The 25994-nt window shown below is 46.3% G+C and overlaps 1 protein-coding gene across 1 annotated transcript; it reads right to left on the bottom strand.

Annotated features, from left to right (window-relative positions):
* Nucleotides 1-974: 974 nt before the first annotated feature.
* TIGAR (TP53 induced glycolysis regulatory phosphatase) lies at nt 975-25579 on the bottom strand. Its single transcript, XM_040345179.1, has 6 exons — nt 25231-25579; nt 18655-18692; nt 16368-16489; nt 11830-11907; nt 9787-9897; nt 975-2525 (listed from the first exon to the last, which is right to left on the bottom strand). Exons 1-6 carry the CDS (start codon nt 25260-25262, stop codon nt 2076-2078), a joined length of 831 nt encoding a protein of 276 aa, XP_040201113.1. The 5' UTR covers nt 25263-25579; the 3' UTR covers nt 975-2075.
* Between the last annotated feature and the right edge of the window lie 415 nt (nt 25580-25994).

The following is a 25994-nucleotide window of genomic DNA, read 5'->3' as shown; positions in this document are numbered from 1 at the left end:
CTTAGATAGGTTTAAGTGTATCTCTGTTTGAGAATACACTTAAACTTAAGTCGGCGCAGATTCCGAGTTAGGTCGGTGTATCTACTGATACGCCGACCTAACTCTATGTGAATCTAGCTATACGTTTCTGTGGAGTGGTCAATACACACTCTGTGTACAGAACAGCTCCAGGTAGCCATATTGCAATGCATTCTCAGAAAATTAGTGGCTGCAGATTGAAAAGGAAAGGTAATTTTTAATAACATTCAATTACAATATGATTAGTGTCACAATTATAACATTTAATGAGGTCAATTAGAGCAGTGGTCATCAACCCTGTCCTCAGGGCCCACTAACAGGCCAGGTTTGCAAGATAACTGAAATACATGACAGGTGATATCATTTGCTGCTCAGTGATTGCAGTATTCTAGTCTGCATCTCCCCAAGGTAATACATAAAACCTGACCTGTTAGTGGGCCCTGAGGACAGGGTTGACCACTGAATTAGAGCATCAGTGCAGGACAAGGCACACATTTCCCATTGGGCTTATGTAACAGGTGCTCTTTAGTAGAGTTAAATAGAGGCAACAATCATAAGGCCCCTTTCACACGGGGCTGTCCGTTTTGAAGGACTCTGCTTGCTCAGCGGGGATCGATCCGGTGAGCAGAGACGGCGGATGACAGGTCCGTCTCTGCTCACTCTGCAGGGGCGGGCCTGTCAGAGCCCCGCTCTCCTCTATGGGGTATCGAATGAAAACGGACCGCCTGTCCGATTTCATCCGATTCGATAGATGAATGGAAAATAGGGTTTTAGGCCGTCTGGATTTAGCAGATTGGATGTCAGCGGACATGTCACCGCTGACATCCGTCGCTCTATAGAGGTGCATGGAGTGTCCATTCAGGTCCGCCTAAAAAAACTGACAGGTGGACCCAAACAGTCTGCATGTGTGAAAGAGCCCTTAGTCTGGACCTGTCTGTGCTACAAGAAGAGGAATCAGCATTTTCACTGTTATTTATTCAAGAGATAAGAAAAAAAACATATATACATTTCGGCAAAGGCAGTAGCGGTTGACACTCCAGCCCTGCAGCACCGGGGTCCTCAGTTCATATCCTAGTCAGAATACTATATACATATAGTTTGTATGGTCTCCTAGTGCTTGTGTAGGTTTCCTCTGGGTATACCAGTTTCTTTCCAAAGACATGCTGGTAGAATAACTGGTTCCAGTCTAAATTAGCCCTAGTATGTGTGTGCATATACCGTATGTATGCATGCGAGATAGTACCTTAGATTATAAGCTCCTTGAGGGCAGGGACTGATGTGAATGTACAGTATGTAAAGTGCTGTGTCTGCACTACCTGTAATATATAAATATGAATATTGCTCAGGCATAGCTACCCATAAAGGGAAAGCCAATCAATTTATACAGGGGCACGTAGCTTTTCTTATATACCAGTTATTACCTGCTACTCTGGACATGAGTGACAGAAAGGTATGGGGGAGACCATATTTATCTTTCAATATGCCCCCTGCAGGGCTCTCTTATTCATGTACCCACCCATGAGGTACTACCCACCCTGCCCCACTCATTGACAGAGACTGTGCCAGGGCAGTGATCTGTGTTCACCAAGTTTCCAGCACTGCAAATGCATTATGGCTTGTGCACCTCCCACCAGGTACTCTTGGCCCTGGTTTTGCAAGTTGGGGGGAGGGGAGGGAAGACACACTACAGGAAATATATTCCTGAATACTGCTCATCTGCCTCAAAAAATATATATAGTGTACAGATGACAGGTAAACTATATTACAGTCCCGAAAATTACAGTAAAAGGAGTCTGTTTAAGTAGTCCTTCTGAACTTTTTTATGTGATGCTCTGTTCTTTAAGGTCCAAACTCTTATTTTATGTTAAAAAATAAAGGAAGCCCTCAAAAGAGGTCGTACACACTAACAGAATAAATATTAAAAACCGTTATTCGTTTCTTTTTTTAAATAGAAGCATCAGGCAATAGTAGAATGCATACCTGGCCATGCTGCGAGTCTACGGCTCCCAGCATGCCCCAGGGCACATGGATGTGAAGGAAAATGGAGTTTGGACATATCATACAACGTAGTGGCTGGTATCTGCAATAATATCCACAAGGTGATCATGACGATTGATACAAATGCAGCGTATGTCAGGCATAGTGATCTCTCCCGGCTTCAGGCTGATAATAAAGTGGCTGATTCCCGTATTGGGACTGACGGAGAGTTCTCGCGATTTCTTTAGGTCAGGAGGAAATGTAAAGAGGAGATCTTCAACAAAGTACTTGATCCAGTTTCTCATGTACGCACCGTGGCTCACCAATAGGATGTTAGCGTCCAGCGTGACATCACTGCTATCGGGGGATTCAGGCGTACGCATGCCATCTTGGTTAGCGAAGGGGGTAAGGTCAAAATTTACCATCCTTTCTCTGCCCGCAGCACCGAGTCCCGACTGGTCTGTGGCACTTGCTCCGTCCAACACCAGGTGGCAGAGAAACTCAAAGAATTCTTTGGCACGGGCTCTAACCTGGTGAAGAAATGAATTGTACTTTTACCATAACAGACAGGGCACAAGACAGAATAGTCATTAGGGTCAGTTTTCTAAAATAGGAACACATTTAATTTCCATTTTTTTTTTTTGTTTTACTTCAAAATCACTGGAATGAAAAAAAGCAAACAGGTATACAGTAAAACCTTGGTTTGAGAGCGTTTTTCAAGACAAGCAACATTTTTAAACACATTTTGACTTGATATACAAGCAATGTCTTGATACAAGAGTAGCGTTGTGTCACAACCGAGTATAAAAGAGGAGAGGAGCCTCTAAGTCATGGGTGCTCAACCTGTGGTCCTCAAGCTGCTGCAGAACTACAAGTCCCACGAGGCATTGGAAAGTTTGGGAGTTAAGCTTGTAACTATCAAGTCTGAGGCATGGTGGGAATTGTAGTTTGGCAACATCTGGAGGGCCACAGGTTGAGCACCCTAGCTCTAAGTGTAGTAATATTGTTACATTTAATGAAGGTACAACATTTAGCAACTCACATGGTTGATGATAAAAAGAAGCACATCTAAGTATTTAGGCATCCGGGGTAAAGCTGTCCACATAGACCATTCTCCTCACCGCTAAGGAGGTCGTCCCTTCCACGAGTGGCTCAAGCCTTTAGCGATGAGAGCTGGCAGTGAGGAGGACGGTCTATGTGGACAGCTTTACCCCGGATGCCTGCATACTTAGATGTGTCTCTTTTAATAATTAACCATGTGAGTTGCTAAATGTTGCATCTTCATTAAATTTAACCATATTGCTACACTTAGAGGTGCCTCTCTTCTCTTTTATACTCTGTAGCTCCTGCTGGATTTTGCTTCTAATCCCATTGGGGAGGCTTCCATTTGTGGATGGAGATTTTATGGTTACACAACCATTGGATTGCTATAATATTTTTATACAAACTATAAACTGAAGGACCTATGAATAAATGGTTGTGGAACGAATCATCCGAGTTTCCATTATTTCTTATGGGAAAATGTGCTTCGATATGCAAGCGTTTTGGTTTACAAGCATTGTCCGGAACTAATTATGCTCGCAATCCAAGGTTTTACTGTTACAGTAAAGTGCAGGTACCTAGGTCACATAGTTGCAGAAGCTTTTTATTACCTCTCGCTGCCTTTTTCTAAGGTTGGGCTATTTGTGAAGAGCAAGGCGCTGACATTTATGGGCAGTGGTTAAGTTTGTCGCTTCCCTTTTACCCTCCTATTGGCCTATCACTACGATGGGCTGCCTGGAGGTGGGAGAGGATAGGCAGGCAGGCTCATGAGGCCATAAAAGTTGCAAGCACCCCAGGTTGCCTCTACTTTATACCTATTCCCAATTTCATAGATCAGTTGAATTTTGAAACTGCATACTATGGTTTATAGCTTTTGCTTTATTTTGCATGTAAAAATTAACTTTACTTAGATCATGGGTTTTTGCTACTTAAAATATAGCTAGCTTCTATATAAAGTTAAAAGCTGAACACCGGGCACAATAACTTTCATTCAAATACACGGCTCTTATCTAGACAATATTTGCTTATCCCGGAGTTCGAATTTAAAGCATATCTAAAGCCAAAACTTTTTGCCTTTGTGGAATTTAAAATTGCCTTCAGTTTTTTGCCATGTGTATCATTAGGAAGATTTCCTTGCACTTCCTGTAGACTCAACAGGAAGTAAGAGGATCTCTCTCTAATGTGAAGGAAATCTCCTCTAAAGCCTCGTACACACGATCAGTCCATCCGATGAGAACGGTCTGAAGGATTTTTCCATCGGTTAACCGATGAAGCTGACTGATGGTCCGTCGTTCCTACACACCAAAAAACCGATGGTGTCAAAACGCGGTGACGTAAAACACAACGACGTGCTGAAAACGAAGTTCAATGCTTCCAAGCATGCGTTGACTTTATTCTGAGCATGCATGGATTTTTAACCGATGGACGTGCCTACTAATGATTGTTTTTTTTCCCCATCGGTTAGGAATCCATCGGTTAAATTTGAAGCAAGTTGGCTTTTTTTTAACCTATGGTTAAAAAAAACCTATGGGGCCCACACATGATCGGTTTGGACCGATGAAAACGGTCCATCAGACCGTTATCCTCTGGTTAACCTATCGTGTGTACGAGGCCTTAGTCATAATGGGAACAAGTGTCCCTGTTGGAAGATTTCACTTCCATTCCTGTTCTGGTGGCAACTCAAAATTTTGGATCTTCATCTTTTATTCCTGGTGATAATGGTGGTCAGGATAGTTCGAGAGTGAGGACACAGATAGCAATAAAAACCTAAGAGGTTCTAACCCCTCACCGCTCTATATGAATCAGAAAAAAAAAAACATTTTCTTTTAGTTATATTGAGAGAAAGGATCACCAACAAATGGCCCACAGTGAGCACATAGGCGACATGACCACTTGGGCATTCCAGCCATTGTCAAGCGCTCTCCTCTCCCTCCAGTAACTGCCAATAGCTGACACAAGGGAGCTGATCACGTGACAGGACCAACCCGAGAATAGGTAAGTATACAGATCTTTTTCCCCACGGGGTAGTTAAAATAAGTGTTATAAGGGGGGTGGAAGCAGTTTTAAGTTAATTTAGCTTTAGCCCAGAATTCTACTTTGGTGAGGGTAAGAAAACCATGTTTGTCTTGATCAAGCAGGACAAAATGGCATAGCCAAGCAATGAGTGACAGACAGTGATGGTTTCCACTGACCCAAGTTGATAGAGTGCATATAAAAAATATAAAAAAGTCAATCATACAGGGTCCATCGGTGGTGTTTTTAATGCCCCTGTGGGTCGCTTGCAAATCAGTCTGCATGTAAAAAGGGGGCAAAAAAAAAAAAGCCACCGATTGCCCTGTGCCAGCATTATCTGCTGCTCATCGCTCACCCATGCCGTCTTGCTCAATTGACGCCCAATTCAATCGTTTTGTTGAAATAGACATTGATTGCTCCGTTTTATTGCACCCTGTATGGCCACCATTAGACACACCAATCAATTCAACAAAATGTCCAGTTTACATTTAAATTATCTGACAAAAGTTAGTACACCCCTCACATTTTTGTAAATATTTTATTATATCTTTTCATGCGACAACACTGAAGAAATGACACTTTGCTACAATGTAAAGTAGTGAGTGTACAGCTTGTATAACGGTGTCAATTTGCTCTCCACTCAAAATAACTCACACAGCCATTAACGTCGAAACCGCTAGCAACAAAAGTGAGTACACCCCTAAGTGAAAATGTTCAAATTGGGCCCAGTGGCAACCTGTGAAGCTTGAGCCCAATTTGGACATTTTCACTTAGGGGTGTGCTCACCTTTGTTGCCAGTGGTTTAGACATTAATGGCTGTGTGTTGAGTTATTTTTAGGGGACAGCAAATTTATACTGTTATACAAGCTGTACACTCACTACTTTACATTGTAGCAATGTGTCATTTCTTCAGTGTTGTCACATGAAAAGATAAAATATTTACAAAAATGTGAGGGGTGTACTCACTTTTGTCAGATAAATAATTATTTCATGAAAAAAATATTCAGTAACTATTGCAAGAATGTATTTCTCACAAATCTCCTCCAAAAATAACCAACAATCTCCTGATGTCCTGTATGGCCACCATAAACCTGATAACAAGGACAACAGTGACACCTAAAGACTAAAAGACGGTACTACAGTAATATTAGGGTAGAAGAACCATCGTTAAAGAAAGTCTGGCAATACATGTACATATCCCTGTTTTATCCTTTAAAAAGTGCTGCAATCTGAATAAAAAAAACGTTGCTTTTAGTTATATTAGGAGGAGGGATCACCAACACTTAATGGCCCATAGTAAGCCTATAAATGACATAAAAGATAAAAAAAACCTTCTGTTTTTACAATCACTTTAATAATAATTTTACAAAGCTGCACAGATTTAATTATCTGTTGGGGCCCCTTAAATGCAGAGGGTATTTTCTGCAACATAAGAACTTAGGGGCAGATTCGCGGACAGCCGTGCAAAATTGTGCGGGCGTAACGCATCTGATTTACGTTACGCCTCCGCAACTTACACGGGCAAGTGCTGTATTCTCAAAGCACTTGCTCCGTAAGTTGCGGCGGCGTAGCGTAAATCACCCGGCGGAATTCAAATTCGGCGGGTAGGGGGCGTGTATCATTTAAATCAAGCGCGTCCCCGCATCGAACGAACTGCGCATGCGCCGTCTGTAAAATATCCCAGTGTGCATTGCTCCAAATGACGTTGCAAGGATGTCATTGGTTTCGACGTGAACGTAAATGACGTCCAGCCCCATTCACGGACGACTTACGCAAACGACTTGACTTTTTAAAATTTCGACGCGGGAACGACGGCCATACTTAACATTGGCTGCGCCTCATATAGCAGGGGCAACTTTGCGCCGGAAAAAGCCTAACGTAAACGTCGTAACTTTACTGCGTCGGCCGTGCGTACGTTCAGGAATTCGCGTATCTAGCCAATTTGCATACTCGACACGGAATTCGACGGAAGCGCGGTCAAAAAAAAAAATGCAGTTTAGATCCGACGGCGTAAGAGACTTACGCCTGTCGGATCTAATGGATATCTATGCGTAACTGATTCTAAGAATCAGACGCATAGATACGACGGGTCAGATTAGGACTTACGACGGCGTACATGGCGCTGCGCCGTTGCAAGTCCTTTGAGAATCTGGGCCATAGTCTTTACATCTCCTTCTGCCAGGCTAATTATCTGCCTTCAAATGACTAGGGTTGGTTTACTAAAGGAGTATGTTTACTTTCCAAAGTGATTATTTCAATCTCCCCTTATATATTTTTAAACACAGAATGTCAGCAGCATAAACTGGTTGTTTCTCTCACCAGCTGCAGAATATTGCTGTGCTTTTTTACTACCTTCGGTAAGTAGATCGCAGTTTTTAATGCTCAGTGGAATCCCATTCTTCCCTCTCATCCAGAAAATCCCAGCATGTCTTGAGTCCTTACAGTATGTACTACTATTCCTCCAAGGTAAACATACCCTCATTTGCCAACATTGTTTCCATAGGACTACATTTTGCCACTCTATGGTATCATTTTCCATTATCTGACAGGGGCACATGTCAGTTTTTTTTTTTCAATTTTTATCTGCAAATTTTGGTTATTTTTTTTACAATGCTTTTTTTTTTTTTATTTTTTTTTATTTTTTTTACGGGGAGTGGATGGTGTCTGTTTTTTTTTATTTAAATTTTTATTTATTTTTTACAATTCATTTTTTTTTTTTATGATTTATTGCATTTTTTTTTTTTAGCCCTGTTGGGGGGCTTTGTGAGATATCAGGGGTCTTAACAGACCTCTGACATCTCTCCTTTGAGACAGAGAAAGGGACTGAGGATACAGATTCCCCAGTCCCTTTCTCAGCAGCCTCAGCTGCACTAAAATTGAATGAACAGGAGACAGAGGCCCCTCTCCATTCATAAACATAAGCATCGTAAACACAGGTTACGATGTTTCAGTTATATGAATGGACAGAGTCAATGATCAGGGACAGTCAGCTGTGATCGTTGCGGCTTTGGGGGTAGTTACAAGCACCAATCACCACTGTATAGATTTCACTAAAGCAGATGAAAGGGGGGGGGGGGGGTGTGGGGAGAAGCCATCAGGCTGTATGGAAATCTATACAGGGAGATCGGTGCTTATAACTCCCCACACCAATCATCCCTAACTGCCCAGGTATCGGGTGAAGCATCAGAGCATTTGCCCCGAGTACAAGTACTCAGGGAAATGCTTGGTATCGGTACCAATATTGGGACAACCCTACTTATAATGAGCACTTTGATAGCACTTCACTCTCAATTAAAGCCAAACTCCATGTTCAATGTCCCAAGCAAACCATTTACTACACTTTACAGAACTTGCTGGGCACGTTGTATTAATTGTAAGTAGCCTCAGCTATATACAGTATACAGCGCTGTGTTCCAGGAGAAAGACATGAACTTCCCATCCCACTCAAAGAAACAAAATTGAGTCAGACCAAACGCTGCTTGGCCATTCAAGGGAAGTTTTGTATTTTATGAATGAATACAAAGTTCCTCTGATTGGCTGAGGCGAAGAGGCAAGCATCACAATCTCTGCCCGAGTAGCTCTCTGCCCCGACTCTATGCTGTTCCTTGAGTGAGGCATGGGAAGTCCATGTCCCGCTTCTGGAACACAGCGCTGTATACTGTGTGTAGCTGAGGCTACGTACAGTTATTACAGCGCACCCATCAAGTGCGCCCGTTAGTGTAGTAAAATGTTTGTTTGGACCAACTTGGCCCAAACAAACTATTTAAAAGGCCCACTAAACGTGGCGTTAGGCTTTAATATTACCTGACTTCTTTTTCGAATTATTATTATGATCATTAAAGTGGTTGTAAACCCCATTCATGAAATCTGACCTGAGCACATAGATCTGTAGTGTTTACGTATCTTTCTCTCCAAAGCCCTAAGTCCCATGTCTTTCTGCTGCTCTGTTCCTCTGTTATTAGCATAACTTATGACACAGGAGAGAAAAGCAGCTGGAAATTTGTGTTGGGGAGGTAAATAGGATAACCAGAGAGCTTGTCTATTCACAGTACAGCTCTGCAAGTTTATTCGTTCCTCTGCGGAGGAGGGTGTGTGTGTGTGTGTGTGTTTCCTCCAATTAGCTCACACACAGTGTGTGCCCAGACTCCCCACCCACTGTCGGAACAGGAAGAAAGATTTCTAACACCATGTGCACTTTCTAAAGAGTCTAGAAAGCTGAAGACAGCAGATATACATGTAAAACGCATGTATGGAGATTTGTTTTATCCCATCTGAGGCTGTTCACTACACTGGGTATAGGAGAGGGTTTACATCCACTGTAATGTGCTTCACATATACAGTATATTGATCTTCTTAGGATGCTCCAACAATTTATGAACTATTTGAATAATTTCAACATTTCTTAATGTTAGTAATGTATCGGGGTGTGAATATGACTCAACTTATCAAATAACTGATTTTATAATTATAGTTCAAACTGATTTTATAATTATAGTTCAAACAAGTAAATCTTTGTAACTACTATTATTAAAAATGTCTTTAGTCATCCTTCTTATGATCACTTACTATTTTTTATTTTAGGTCATGTTGTAGCCACTGATGAGAGGGGGGGGGGGGTGACGTTTGACCCTCGAAACCCATTGCATTTGAGACGCCAATTATACTTGAAATAATACAAAAAAAAAAAATTTGGACTAGATCTTGTTGTGGCACGTTCAGAAATATATGAAATGTTACCTGGTCCAAGGTCTCTCCCCCTGGAGGGGTGTATGAAGGACACTGCTCCCCTGACTTCTTTGCCATAGTTTTCAGCTCACCTAGAGGTCTTCCCTCTGCTATACCATATTTCTAAAACAGATAAAAACAGCAAATGTTATACTTCTTTAAAAAAAAAAAAAAAAAAAACACGGGCTGTACAATTGTTTTCTAAATATGATCAGGATTATATCATCACATTTTGAAAAATATCTTTCTTTCAGTCAGGAAAACACAAAATACAACGTATAAATATTATGTAGTCTTCTATTTAGCCAACAGGTAGTGACAGCTTTTCTAAGATCCAATGAGAAGGAGAAAGTAGATAACAGCTATGTGGTCTCTTTAGGTAACCCATAGTGCTCTAGAAACCCTTTGTCGTGCACTGCATCAAGGGAGGGAGAAAGGGAGAGAGGGGGAAAAAAAAAAAAAGTAAAATTGACTAACACCACAGCCGTTTTCCTTTAACCACTTAAGCCCCGGACCATTTTGTTAAGGCTTAAGGACCAGGCCACTTTTAGCGATTCGGCACTGCGTCGCTTTAACTGACAATTGCGCGGTCGTGCGACGTGGCTCCCAAACAAAATTGGCATCCTTTTGGTGGTATTTGATCACCTCTGCGGTTTCTATTCTTTGCGCTATAAACAAAAATAGAGCAACAATTTTGAAAAAATTCGATATTATTTACTTTTTGCTATAATAAATATCCCCCAAAAATATTTAAATATTTAAATTTTTTCCTCAGTTTAGTCCGATACGTATTCTTCTACATTTTTACCAAAAATATCGAAATAAGCGTATATTGATTGGTTTGCGCAAAAGTTATAGCGTCTACAAAATAGTGGCTAGTTTTATGGCATTTTAATTAATATTTTTTTTACACTAGTAATGGCGGCGATCAGCGATTTTTATCGTGACTGCGACATTATGGCGGACACATCAGACACTTTTGTCACCATTTTAGGACCATTGTCATTTTTACAGCGATCAGTGCTATAAAAATGCACCGATTACTGTGAAAATTACACTGGCAGTGAAGGGGTTAACCTGTAGGGGCAGTGAGAGGGTTAAGTGTTTCCTAGGGAGTGATTACTACAGAGTGGGGGGGGGGGGTGGCTTGGCGTGTGACAGGAATCAGATGAGCAGTGACACTCACACTGGGAAGAAAGGGAAAGGTTACCTCTTCCCCGTTCTTCAGTTCTGTGACCCGATTGCGGGATCGGGTCCCGCGATCCAAGGCTGGGCTCTTAAAGGGCAACGTACCTGTAGGTGATTGAGCCGTGCCATTCTGCCGACATAAATTGGAGCGAGGCGGTCCTTAAGGGGTTAACCACTTGCCGACCTCGTTATAGATGAACAACAGCGCTGTTGTCTAGGTCCCAGAACCCCATCCCCTATGCGTGCATCAGGCATGATCTGATCGCTGTGTCCTTTGAACACAGCTGATCACAGATCACGGTAAATGGCTGATCATATTTAAACAGACTTGCTGGTTATCAGCAGTCCTTTCCTCACATGCTGTGCCTGTGTGAGGAAAGAAGAGCTGACAACCGGCAAGCCTGTCAGAACATGGTTTACACCGATAACCAGGGCACTGGTCATCAATGCCCCGATTATTAGCGCCGCCTATTAGCGTCGCCAATCAGTGAAGAAAAATGACTTCTTTGCAAAATGTTCAGTCTTTTTTTTGTTTGCTTAGCAAAAAATAAAGAATCCAACAGTGATTAAATACCACCCAAAAAAAGTTCTGTCTGTCTCAAATTATAAAAATGTTGTTTGGGTACAGTGTGACCGCGCAGTTGTCATTCAATTCAAGTGCAACAGTGCTGAAATTTGAAAATTGTCCTGGGCAGGAAGCGGGTGAAAGTGCCCTGTACTGAAATGGTTATAGAAAATCTATTCTATAAATCAAATATTTAAGCAGTCTGGTTTGAGACCCTTCAATGCAGACTCCTAAGTGGTTGCGCACAATTTAGTTGCAGTTCCCCCTCCATATACATCTCAGGACAAGTTGAAAGAGCTCACCCTCTCCCGTAGTCTGGGGTCATATTTAATTTCAATGCCCTCGCTGTGCAGGTTATTCTTCATGATGGTACAGGCCGTCTGTGAGACAAAGTAAAAATTAATACTGTTCTAATAATATTATAAATCTTTGCAATTCAATTTAATGTATTAGTACATTACTAATCATAAAACAGTTTTACACAATAAAGTGAAAGTTTCATGCCGCGTACACACCATCACTTTATGTGATGGAAAAAAACGACATTTTCTGTGAAGTAAAAAAATGACGTTTTTGAAACTTCAATTTTCAAAGACGAAGTTGCCTACACACCATCGTTTTTCTCACAATGTTATAGCAAAGCGAGGTTACGTTCTCACCACGTTTTCCATTGAAGCTCGCTTCATAACTAGCTTCTGGGCATGCGCGGGTGAAAAAACGTCGTTTTAAACGACGTTTTTTACTACACACGGTCAATTTCTGTGAAGTAAATGTTGACGTTTTGAAAAACAACACATAAAATTGAAGCATGCTTCAATTTTTTTTTGGTCGTTTTTTAGAAGACATAAAACCACATTTTCCCCCACACACAGTCAATTAAAGTGATGTTTTTAAAAACGTCTTTTTTCATCACATAAAGTGATGGTGTGTACGCGGCATAAGGGTGGAGGCAATAAATCTCCCTCCACTAAGCCTGGCTTCAGCCATTTTACCTGTGGGCATCTGCAGCTGCTGCCTGTTCACTTCCTGGATTTACACAGACACACACCTCCAGCTCTCACTCGGACACGAGGGCTCCGCGCTCCTAACAATTTTGTCCTGACAGGGTCCCTTTAAATGTCCACTGAAGGGTAAGAAATTATTTACTTTGCACCGAGGATTGATCCTTCAGTTTTAGGTGGATTCTGACAAGCGATCCAATAACACCAAATGCTGTCTGACAGCAGAGATTTGCCCTCGGTGAGTTTACAATATTCTCAGCTGGCAAGTTCAGGAAGGAGGGGTGCCGACAAACTGGCGGAAGGAGGGAGAAAGACATTGGTTGCCTTGGAGACAGGTCGGGAGAAATGCTTCTATTTCTGGGAGACTGTTTTTGCTTGTTTATCATTTTCTTCCCTTTACTTGAATGCCCAGTAAGCAGTGAAAGTTAACCTTGTCATTATCAAGGGTATTTTATGCCTTGCGGCATGCGCCACCTGCTAAGAAAGTGTATTTCCACGCCAGGACCCTGCAGTCTAGACATTGGACAGCAGCCCCTTAATCTGTAGTTTTTTTTATTAGATCGGTCTATGTGGCCGCACATGACAGTCTATGGGCCAGATTCTCGTACATCCACGTATCTTTGCGCGGGCGTAACGTATCAGATTTACGTTACGCCTCCGCAACTTAGACGGGCAAGTGCTGTATTCTCAAAGCACTTGCTCCGTAAGTTGCGGCGGCGTAGCGTAAATCGGCCGGCGTAAGCCCGCCTAATTCAAATGTGGGACAGGGGGCGTGTTTTATGTTAATATTCTGTGACCCGACGTCACAGAAATCCGTCCGTGGAAATCTCCCAGTGTGCATTGCTCCTAATACGCCGCAAGGACATATTGGTTTTGACGTGAACGTAAATGACATCCAGCCCCATTCACGGACGAATTACGCAAACGACGTAAAATTTTCAAATTTCGTCGCGGGAACGACGGCCATACTTAACAATGGTACGCCGCACTTACGCCACCATATAGCAGGGGTAACTTTATGCCGGGAAAAGCCTAACGTAAACGGCGTAACTGTACTGCGTCAGCCAGGCGTACGTTCGTGAATTCACGTATCTAGCCGATTTACATATTTTGACGCGTAAATCAGCGTACACGCCCCTAGCGACCAGCGTAAATATGCAGTTACGATCCTGTCGGATCTAAGGGAAATCTATGCGTAACTGATTCTAAGAATCAGGCGCATAGATACGACGGCGTATCTCTTTTGACAATCTGGCCCTTTATATCTGTTCTTGGGATTCACAGCAGTCTCTATCGGGCGCCCTGGGTACAACTCCTTCTACACTGCCCTAAACAGAAGAGTTTGCACTCCAGGTTTAAAATGGCACAGGAGACATCAGGGAATGTGCGCACCAACTAACCAATGTCTAAGGACTCGGACACACGGCCGAGGAACTCGACGTGCCAAACACATCGAGTTCCTCGGCGAGTTCAGCCCTGAAGCCGCCGAGGAGCTCGGCGGGCCGAGTTCTCCCATAGAACAACGAGAAAATAGAGAACATGTTATCTATTTTCTCGACGAGTTCCTCGGCGGCTCCATCGGGCTGAAAGTGTACACACGACAGAGTTTCTCGGCAGAATCCGGCTCTGACCGAGTTTCTCGCTGAATTCTGCCGAGAAACTCTGTCGTGTGTACGAGGCCTAAAGTCTATGAACAGCCTAAAGTGAATGTGGCCAGATGACCTAAAAGCAAGGTATACCTTTCCAACCATGTTTCATGTCACGCCTTAAATTAGGGTGCACCCCCCCACCCACCCCCGAATCTGAATGGTCCTTCTTCCCGCAGCATCCTGTGAAGTTTTTTTCATTTGACGCCATTATGCACGGCTCTGCCCACACCCCCATATCATCCTTCCACAGAGATCTATAAATGAAAAAAACACTACATGTCCCATCTTCCCCCAAAGGTCTCAATGTCACTGCATTTTCTTTAGCCTCATACCTAAAGGGCTGAAGGAATAGTCTGCAGAAGCTTTTGCACTGCACCCAAGATCTGGTGATCACAGCTGCAATGCTTTGTATGCTCCAATGCAAAGAGATAAAACATTTTCTTTTTAATCAATATGGGTGCATTTGTTGTTATTTTTTTTTGCAAAAGGTGGATTAATTATCATTATCATTGATTGATTGATTGATTTAATAGATTTATAATGCGCCAAATACTGACCCGTCAGGGCAGTGTCTAAGCGCAGAAAACATAACTGTAAATAGATAAATCAAATCAGGGAGGGAAAGAAATAGAAGGAAAAGAAAAAAGGAGAGCAAAAAAAAAAAAAAAAAAAAAAACTAAAAAAAAAAAATCATACAGGATTTGCAAAGCACCAACAGTTTGTGCAGCACTTTGCAATGTAGAGGGGGCATCAGTGCAATTACAATATGGCTCAAGACAGAATGAATAGGAGGGCCCTGCTCATGGAGCTTCTAATCTAAAGGGAAGGGTGGTACAAAAAGTTAAAGGCTGCGGAGGGTTATCTGATGGAGGTGGCACGGTTACAGTTCTTAGGTGGAGTAGGCTTCCCTGAATAAGTGAGTTTTCAGGGATCGCCTAAGGCAGGGGCTGACCAGATATATTGGGGCAGGGAGTTCCAGAGGATGTGAGAAGCTCTGTCGGCAAGCAAGGGAGGAGGTATAAAGGGAGCTAGAGAGCAGGAGGTCTTGGGAGGAGCGTAGGGGACGATTTGGGTGATATCTGCAGATAAGATTGGTGATGTAGCTGGGGGCAATGCTGTGGATGGCCTTGTATGTTGTGGTCAGTATTTTGTACGGTAGGGGGAAGTCCGTGAAGAGATTGGTAGAGAGGGGCAGCAGTCACAGATTGGTTAGTAAAGTGTACAAGTATAGCAGCAGCATTTAGAATAGACTGAAGGGGGATAGCTTGTGTAAAGGTAGGTCAGTTAGAAGGAAGTTGCAGTTGTCGAGGTGGGAAACAACCAGAATAAGTTGTTTTGTGGTGTCGTTGGTCAGGAAGGGGCAAATTAGCCTTTAAAGTGGTACTAGTTGTACTAATTGGACCCTAAATAGCAATAAAACACATGTACCTTGATAAATGTATAGGGCAAAGTTTTTTATTCTGTTTGTGCACCAATATTCAAACAATCCACCTTTAAAACTGCTGGCCATTATCAGCGTCACCATGCAACTCACTATGCCACTAAGCCCCCTCACAATCTTTATGCCCCGTGATTGATGGGATACAGGCAAAGTCAAAGCACTTTTAACGCAGTTTACCAGTTGGCGAATGAGCCATGCATGTCTTATTGATAGACGTTTCATTAGAACCAGAGACTGAGGTTATGTGCCGCCTAATGCTTTGTGAGCACAACGAATACCCGACTATGGACTTTCATACAGAAAGCTGCACAAGAAAGAGAAGTACATAAATCTATACATACAATGACTTAGTGGGAGTATTGTTTTCACTTGTCTGTATTGATGTATGCTTGCCATTTGATTGAGTGTATTTCTACTTTAAAGCAAGCTCTTGCTGCTCTCTGTATGTGCAGGCACTATGGAGCAAATCATCCTCAATGTTCCCAGCAATGGCTCAGTAGTTCAGCTCTTCCTCCCAGAGCTCCTGCCAGGTTTGTCAGAAAATACATCTATAAAGTCTGAGTTAAGCAGGGAACCGAAAAGGTAGTTTAATACATTTCTACATCACGTTACAGCACAATCATGCAAATGCACAATAAAATTTTAAGCTAAATCCATAGGTCTTTTACATTATATCACAACGTAGAAAAGGTTGTAAAATATTTGCAAGACCACAGGAGACATTGAATAAAATCGAGGAATTAACTCACCTGCTTTGCCCGAACCAAGTCACTGGAGAAGACATGAGTAAATTTCACACCGCTAAGGAATCTGCCAGCAGCTTCGGCTTGCTTGAAGCCAATTTCAGAGAGAGGCGCATCCACACCCTGACCTGTAGACATGACATATGGGCTAATGTAATAAAGCAAAGCAATATATAAACGACAGTAGTCTATCCTAAAATCAGTCATCACATTTCAGTGATTTATAAAAAAAATGCAATTTTGTTGGGTTGCTGTGGATCATTATACCACACAGCTTATTCCAGGATGTACCACTCTTTCTCTTTGTTCTCCTTTCTTTCCCTTTTATCTCTCTCTATCCTAATTTCCTGTTTGTTATCCCCATCCCTCTCTAGATGTCTTTCTTGTTCTTTCTCTCCCTTTTTCTTTGTTCCTCCCCCTCTTTTCCTCTCCCTTCCATGTATTCTCTATATTTATTCCCTCTCTTAATCCTTGGTGGGGAGAATGGGATGAGTGGCAGTGCTGGCGGGAGGGGTGGGGTGAATGGCAGTGCTGGTGGGGAGTGTGGATGAGTGGCACTGCTGGCCGGGGGGGGGGTGGGATGAGTGGCACTGCTGGCGGGGGGGTGGGTGGTTGGATGAGTGGCAGTGCTGGCGGGGGGGGTGGATGAGTTGCAGTGCTGGCGGGGGGGGGGTTGGGGGACGAGTATGGATGAGTGGCAGTGCTGGGGGGGACGGGGACGAGTGTGGATGAGTGGCAGTGCTGGGGGGGGGGGGGGGGGGGGACGAGTGTGGATGAGTGGCAGTGCTTGGGGAGTGTGGATGAGTGGCAGTGCTGGGGGGGGGGGGGGAATGGGAGTGTGGATGAGTGGCAGTGCTGGGGGGGGGGGGGGGGGAGTGTGGTTGAGTGGCAGTGCTGGGGGGGTGGGACGGAGTGAGGATGAGTGGCAGTGCTGGGGGGGGGGGGGGGGGGAGTGTGGTTGAGTGGCAGTGCTGGGGGGTGGGACGGAGTGAGGATGAGTGGCAGTGCTGGGGGGGGGGGGGGGGGGGGGGGGAGTATGGATGAGTGGCAGTGCTGGGGGAGTGTGGATGAGTGGCAGTGCTGGGGGGGGGGGGAGTGTGGATGAGTGGCAGTGCTGGGGGGGGGGGGGGGGAGTGTGAATGAGTGGCAGTGCTGGGGGGGGGGGGGAGTGTGAATGAGTGGCAGTGCTGGGGGGGGGGAGTGTGAATGAGTGGCAGTGCTGGGGGGGGGGGGGGAGTGTGGATGAGTGGCAGTGCTGGGGGAGTGAGTGTGGATGAGTGGCAGTGCTGGGGGGGGGGGTGGATGAGTGACAGTGCTGGGGGGGGGTGGATGAGTGACAGTGCTGGGGGGGGGCAGTGGATGAGTGACAGTGCTGGGGGGGGGTTCTGAACAGCCAACTTAGGTGCTCTTGATCAAGGTCATCTGCTGATATGAGAACTGCAGTGGAGACTTTTAATGGCAACTATAATCACAGGTAGTGTTACTCACTGTGTCTCCGGCTTCACTGTCTCTGACTTTGTGGAGTCTCGCAGCAGTGACACCTATGCAGAAATCAGGAGATAGGGTCTCCTCCAGCCCCTTCCACTTCACATTCCTCACCAGTCAACTCACCTCTAGTCTCTGCCCCCCCAGCCATGCCGTGAACTGAATGGGCGGCTGCAAAGAGGCTGAGCGAGCGGCCGTGGGCTCCAGGGACAGCCCTGCTGGGCGGCCGCCGAAAGGCTGGGAGAGCGGTGCGGGCTTTAGGAACAGCACAAGATTCGGTGACCCCTGGCAAATTGTCATTCGGCCCCCAGGTTGAGAACCACTGACTTAGATGATAAAAGGACTTCAACATTACTAAACCAGTGAAATGTGAGTACCTCTAGTTATACCACAGCCTGGCTCAATGAAAACCTTCACAGACAGACATAAGTGCTGCTAAAGGGCAACCTGGAAGACCCTGAAACCAAGGTGCCTTGAGTACTCAGATTTTGACTATTACAAAAGATACAACTGAGGTCCGTCTCCATTATATGCCATGTGGAGCCTCAGCAAACTGTTGCGAGTTGCCTCACAATGGAAGATGTGGCATTGGATGTGTTTCAATGCAGACCCTTGTATACCGCAGGTCACAGATCTCAAGGGGTGTCCTTCAACAGCCTTTTGAAAGAGGGGACCTTTAGATTGGCACTGGGTGGTACTTAGTATCTGATGGAAAAGTTACTTTGCTATTTGGGCACTGGTGACGGGTATTTGTTAACCCTTGTTTGCTGGAAAAAAAAAGTAAAAAAAATAAAATAAAATATCCTACCTTGCAGTAGTTTTTCTTTGTTGTAGCGTGTTTCCCCACTGCATGGATGAGAGAGAGTTTGTTATTATGCATAGCTGAACATTCCACAGATAAACACACAAGTAGTGGATAAAACAAAAATAGTATACAATACACATTTTGCAGTCTATTCTGGAGAACACACATCATTTTCGGACTAGTTCCCTCATAGGCTGCAAAATGCTCTATGTTATTTGTCACATTTGGGGGTTCAGCAATGGAGACACTGGCTTCGTTCATTGGTAAGTATTGGGCCAGTTCGTTCTGGGCCAGTTCGTTCTGGCCCATTCTGCCATTGTTCGTGCATTTACCACTGTGACACATCTCTTTATCTATTTTAGATACATTCCATCTGCATCCACCCCTGATGAGCGAGCAATGATCTTGCGAAACGTGCGTCGGGTTCTCTGATGCGTGCATTTGTATATACTGCATTTTATCAATTTTATTATGTGCAAATCCATTGGCTGAGCTACCATGCTATACTATTCATGTATGTACATCTATTTTAATAAAAAAATCTATACTGTTACTATTTTTGTTACTCAGTGCCAAACTGTGACCACCTCATTTAAAGTCCCAAGGGCGACCTTTTATCTTTATTACAATACACATTTTGCAGTCCATTCTGGAGAACACGCATAATTTTCTGACTAGTTCCCTCATAGGCTGCAAAATGCTCTATGTTATTTACCTACAAGAGTAAAAGCCGCTGGCCATTGGCCAGCTTGTATAGGAGAGGTATGATGGCTAAATAAAGTCCTCAGATGCCCTACAGAAAAGACCTTGTGCCCCTGCACATCGGATACCACCACTTAGAGCAGGTATATGTAATTAGCGGACCTCCAGCTGTTGCAGAACTACAAGTTCCATGAGGCATAGCAAGACTCTGACAGCCAAAAGGATGACACCCATAGGGAGAGGCATGATGGGACTTGTAGTTTTTTAACAGCTGGAGGTCCGCTAATTGCATATCCCTGAATTAGAGGGTGCCCTGGTGCAGCCGCTGACAGCATGCAGTGTGCCCTCAACATTCCATCACCAAAAGAAGCCATAACTGTCAGGCAGAGAGATCTACATGTAACTGATCTGAATATATCAGGAGCTGCAGATCTTTGCATTTGTTCTGCGGTCTCTTGTTGGACCCACTACTGGCCTGGTCTTTATCTTCTGCTTGTGGTCAGAGTTATTTGCAGATCCACCACTACCACTTCATTTTTAAGTTGCAGATCTCCTGCCACCCCTTTTTCTGCCACTTCACCTTTTAGTTATGGACCTATGAGCTCTACACAGAGCGTTTGACAAGCGTTTTGGGCACGTGTTATTTATTGCTACAGAGCGATCGCCACCTGACAGTAGAAGTGTAGTACCAGACAGCATGTAAGTGTGTGCTCTGGTAATAAAAACAACACTGAACACCAATGCTGGGGGGTTGTTTTAAATTCAAATGTTGGCAACTCTACAAGAAATCTTGTCTCTGAGCCCGTGCACTTTGGGTGGATTGATATGCTAGGTTCAGTCTCTATGCATAAAATCAGAAACATACATACAGCTACTGCTGTCTGCCCTCTGCTGGCCAACTCTGCTCCCTTCCCCAGCAAGCATGACATTTCATTTCATGATGATGGGGGCGATGAAAAAAGAATCCTCCCAGGGTGACAGATATAGTAGAAGAAATATTATACTTGCCTCAGAACTCTGTGTTCCCAGCAGTGACAGAGGTCATAGAAAGGAATATAGCCGGCCATACATAGACCGAATTGTGGCTGGTTCAGCAGGGACTGGCTGAATTTTGATCCATGTATTGGAACTGTGGTTGATCTAACAATCGACTTCTGTTCAACCAGCCTGTTGGAAAATTTCCACTCAATCAGCACTGCAAGCTATAGCCGGCAGCGCTGATCAGCGAGTTCTGACAGCAGGCAAGTCTCCCCGCAGTCAGAATACAAAGACAGAGGGGAGGATTCCCCATCCGTATCAAGCGTGTGGATGGGGAAATAAAGGCTCATCTCTGGCCAGCCTTAGAGCCTGCACTCAGGCAGCCAACACTACAGGAAGAGTCAGCAGTGCTAGGAGAAACAGGCCGCCGGAGAGGCGAGGATGGTGTGATGATGTGCTAAAGGAGTTGAGAATCTTCACTTAAAGTAAATGTAAACCCTCACATATACCCAGTGACATGAACAGCCTCAGATGATACACAGAGATGTAACAAATCTCCCTACATAGGTTTTACATGTATATCTGCTGTCTTCAGCTTTATATACGGTTTAGAAAGTGCAGATCATGTTAGAATTTTCACTTCCTCATTCAGCAGTAGCAGTGTAGTGTAGTGTTAGGTTACACTTGGAGACAGCTGAATGGAGGAAAGGCACCATCCCCCACGCCAGATAGGCAGAGACTTTCAGAGCTGTCCTGTGAGTAAAGCAGCTTTCTGTCAATCTATTTATAGCACCCACCCAAAATTCAGGCTGGTTTTATCATATGTGAGAGAACTTGTCAGAAGTTATCATGCCGATAATAGAATGACGATAGAGCAGGAGAAAGCCACGGGACATAGTGCTCTGGAGAGAGATAAGAAAACACTGCAGATACAGAAGAGTGCCCAGCTCAAATTTCATGAATCGTGTTTACGTCCACTTTAAGGACCCTTTCGCATCAGTGTTCCACCTGTCCGTTTTTCATCCATCCATTGATGGATTAAGGACAGACAGCAATACATTCTCATAGGCAAATGGAGGTAAACTGATGATCATCCATTTACATCGGCATCCGTTCAGGTCCCTCCTTTTAACCTCTTCCCGCTGGAGGTACACATATTTGCAGCCCTATGTAAAATCTCTGTGGTGAGAGCAGGCGCCCAGCACAGTCACCTTCGGGGACCGGATAGCTCCCAATGCACATTTGCAATGGGCAATCATGTGACGGCCAATCACAGCGGTCACATGACCCGAATACCCCCCTCCCGGTGTTCTATTGAGAAATGCCCTCCGCCAAAAAAATGCCTTTGATGGGTCTGCGCATGCGCAGTATGCAACATCACTCCAGCTTATATGTTGATCAGCTGGCGTGACATCAACACGGTGCATGCGCAGATCATCGGAGGCAGTATCCGATGATCTGCTAAGCGCTGAGGGAGAATGTAATTATCAGATTCTGCCTCGCTATTGCTGGGCACGTTGTGGGTGCGTTTTAACCCGCCCTTAGACACAGCCAAAGCCCACCGTTTAACACACCAAAGCCGCCGTGCAAGAGACAGAAAACACACTGTTCAATACAGCCAAAACCCGCCCCGCAAAAGTGAGGCAGAATCGGACAATTCAATTCTCTTGTCGCTTAGCAGATCGTCAGATACTGCCTCCGATGATCTGTGCATGCGCCGTTCTTTACATCACGTCAGCTGATCAACATATCAGCTGCAGTGACGTTGCGTACTGCGCATGTGCAGACCCATCAGAGGGCATTTCTCGATAGAACACCGACATCTAGAACCCTAAATGCCAACACATGACATTCCAGCAGCAATAATTGGAGATCGACGAGTTGGCTGTTTTCACAGAACACTGGGTAAGGAGTGAAAAAAAAGGTGTCGTCGCCTTGGAGGCGGCCATTTTGTTGGTTAGTATCGAGCAGACTAACAATGTCTACTGATTAGATGGTGTACCGTAGTGTATACGCAGCTGTTCTGTAAAAAACAGCCAACTCATCCAAATCTCCAATTATTGGTGCTGCAAAGTCACCGGGAGTGACGTGGTTAGAGATTTTGGCGAGTTGGCGTTTTCGGCAGAACGCCGGCAGGAAGGGGTTAAACGGGACAAGTCTCTATTTTTGTTCTGGAAGCAGATGTAAAAGGAACAGAACTAAACGGAAGAAGGAAACGCAATCCGCGTTTCTTAGCAAAACTGTTACTGAATGGATGACTCGTCATGACAGCGTCATTTTTAGCGCAATGTGCACCAACGCACAAGGGCGTGTTGACAAACAGGGTTTAGATAAATGGTGCAATGACAAGAGAAAATAGAATGCAATTGTCTTCTATGCGTCCTTTTCACACCGCAATACCAGTGTGATGCGCGGAGTGGAGAAATGCGGTCACGCCAAAATTTTCCAGTGTGTTGGATGGCGCTGCACATTCTCAATAAAGTTATAGAAAAAATGTAAACAGTGCCATGTGCTGATGCAGGGCACCATGTCTCAATAAAACAGAGCATTTTAAGGTGTGGCCACTGCCAACGGTCCCAAATTTTTGGGGGTTTGATTTTAATTTTCAATCCCCCCCCCCCCCTTTCTATGACAGATACAGGCGGCTATTGATCCACATTCATAAGTAAAACACTGAATGATAATACTTGTAGATTGTCTCTGGTTTTCTTTGTCTCTTGATATTGTAACCAGGCAGGATCCAGTGGGAGGTGTGTGTCCCCCTCCCCCCCGACAGGATCCAGTGGGAGGTGTGTGACCCTCCCCCCCCAGACAGGATCCAGTGGGAGGTGTGTGACCCTCCCCCCCAGACAGGATCCAGTGGGAGGTGTGTGCCCCCCCCCCAGACAGGATCCAGTGGGAGGTGTGTGCCCCCCCCCCCAGACAGGATCCAGTGGGAGGTGTGTGCCCCCCCCCCAGACAGGATCCAGTGGGAGGTGTGTGCCCCCCCCCAGACAGGATCCAGTGGGAGGTGTGTGCCCCCCCCCCAGACAGGATCCAGTGGGAGGTGTGTGCCCCCCCCCAGACAGGATCCAGTGGGAGGTGTGTGCCCCCCCCCAGACAGGATCCAGTGGGAGGTGTGTGCCCCCCCCCCCAGACAGGATCCAGTGGGAGGTGTGTGCCCCCCCCCCCAGACAGGATCCAGTGGGGGGGGGGTGCCCCCCCCCCCCCCCAGACAGGATCCAGTGGGAGGTGTGTGACCCCCCTCCCCCCCAGACAGGATCCAGTGGGAGGTGTGTGCCCCCCCCCCCCCCCAGACAGGATCCATTGGGAGGTGTGTGCCCCCCCCCCCCCCCAGACAGGATCCAGTGGGAGGTGTGTGCCCCCCCCCCCCCCAGACAGGATCCAGTGGGAGGTGTGTGCCCCCCCCCCCCAGACAGGATCCAGTGGGAGGTGTGTGCCCCCCCCCCCCAGACAGGATCCAGTGGGAGGTGTGTGCCCCCCCCCCCAGACAGGATCCAGTGGGAGGTGTGTGCCCCCCCCCCCAGACAGGATCCAGTGGGAGGTGTGTGCCCCCCCCCCCAGACAGGATCCAGTGGGAGGTGTGTGCCCCCCCCAGACAGGATCCAGTGGGAGGTGTGTGCCCCCCCAGACAGGATCCAGTGGGATGTGTGTGACCCCCCCACAGACAGGATCCAGTGGGATGTGTGTGACCCCCCCACAGACAGGATCCAGTGGGATGTGTGTGACCCCCCCCACAGACAGGATCCAGTGGGATGTGTGTGACCCCCCCACAGACAGGATCCAGTGGGATGTGTGTGACCCCCCCACAGACAGGATCCAGTGGGATGTGTGTGACCCCCCCACAGACAGGATCCAGTGGGATGTGTGTGACCCCCCCACAGACAGGATCCAGTAGGATGTGTGTGACCCCCCCACAGACAGGATCCAGTAGGATGTGTGTGACCCCCCCACAGACAGGATCCAGTAGGATGTGTGTGACCCCCCCACAGACAGGATCCAGTAGGAGGTGTGTGCCCCCCCCCCCAGACAGGATCCATTGGGAGGTGTGTGACCCCCCCCCCCCCCCAGACAGGATCCAGTGGGAGGTGTGTGACCCCCCCCCCCAGACAGGATCCAGTGGAAGGTGTGTGACCCCCCCCCCCCAGACAGGATCCAGTGGGAGGTGTGTGACCCCCCCTCCCCCCCAGACAGGATCCATTGGGAGGGTGTGTGCCCCCCCCCAGACAGGATCCATTGGGAGGTGTGTGACCCCCCCCCCCAGACAGGATCCAGTGGGAGGTGTGTGACCCCCCCCCCCCCAGACAGGATCCAGTGGGAGGTGTGTGACCCCCCCCCCCCCCCCCAGACAGGATCCAGTGGAAGGTGTGTGACCCCCCCCCCCCAGACAGGATCCAGTGGGAGGTGTGTGACCCCCCTCCCCCCCAGACAGGATCCATTGGGAGGTGTGTGCCCCCCCCCAGACAGGATCCATTGGGAGGTGTGTGACCCCCCCCCAGACAGGATCCAGTGGGAGGTGTGTGACCCCCCCCCCCAGACAGGATCCAGTGGGAGGTGTGTGACCCCCCCCCCCCCAGACAGGATCCAGTGGAAGGTGTGTGACCCCCCCCCCCCCCAGACAGGATCCAGTGGGAGGTGTGTGACCCCCCCCCCCCCCCAGACAGGATCCATTGGGAGGTGTGTGACCCCCCCAGACAGGATCCATTGGGAGGTGTGTGACCCCCCCCAGACAGGATCCATTGGGAGGTGTGTGCCCCCCCCCCCAGACAGGATCCATTGGGAGGTGTGTGGCCCCCAGTGATTGATCCTCTCTGTCTCATTGGTGACCTTTGTCTCCTGCAGATCTGCAGACAGACAGCCGCCTGGTGTACATAACATAGGGGTGGAGGATCTACTTACTGTCTGACGATGGTTAAGGCGAAGCTGGCCATGGTGATGGTGGTAGGACTCCTCTGCCGGGCACACACACATGCCCCGATCACCGTGCCTGTCCTCCGCTGCTCTGCATTGCGGGGCGACTCTGGGACCGATTCAATGTAACATCGTCTCAGCCAATCACGGTGCGGGATAGAGAGCAGCTCGCGCTGACTGGGGCTCACGGGCGCACTGATTGGCTGGCGCGGACAATGTGGACACTGATTGCCCCTTCCTCTGGGTGAGTGTGGGCTTTCTCCTTACTCATTGTGTGACTGAGAGCCCAGAGATAAGCTGACACTGAGATACACACAATGCTCTTCAATAGGGCGCTGCTGGAGGTTGGTTGCAGCAGCTGCTCCCAGCTATGACTGGAAATTAATCTCATTCTAATGCCACCACTTTATTCTATTGTGTGGAGAGTAGAATGGGGTTTCATGGTCCTTGCTGTGTTCCCATCACTTCCTGTCCTCTACAACCAACAGGAAGTGGGGAGACCTCTCCAGGTGAGGTAAACCTGCTTTCAGACATTCCTCTGCGCTTTATACCTTTATAAAGGGGCGTGGCCACATAACGCAGCATATTGGGCGTGGCGTAAAGGGTTACAGTTCCCTAGCACCTGAGTCTACACAACAGAAGTCCTTGTAGTGCGACCGGGCTACTAAGCAAAGGCCAAATGTTCAAACACTCTGCTCAGTAACATACAGAGACAGCGCAGGGGGATGAACTGCAGTTTTACCGCTTGAAGA

This window comes from Rana temporaria, chromosome 3 (genome assembly GCF_905171775.1).
Source record: "Rana temporaria chromosome 3, aRanTem1.1, whole genome shotgun sequence".
NCBI classification, from domain to species: domain Eukaryota; kingdom Metazoa; phylum Chordata; class Amphibia; order Anura; family Ranidae; genus Rana; species Rana temporaria.
Note: the sequence above shows the minus strand (reverse complement) of the source record. Positions and strands in the feature narration are given on the sequence as shown.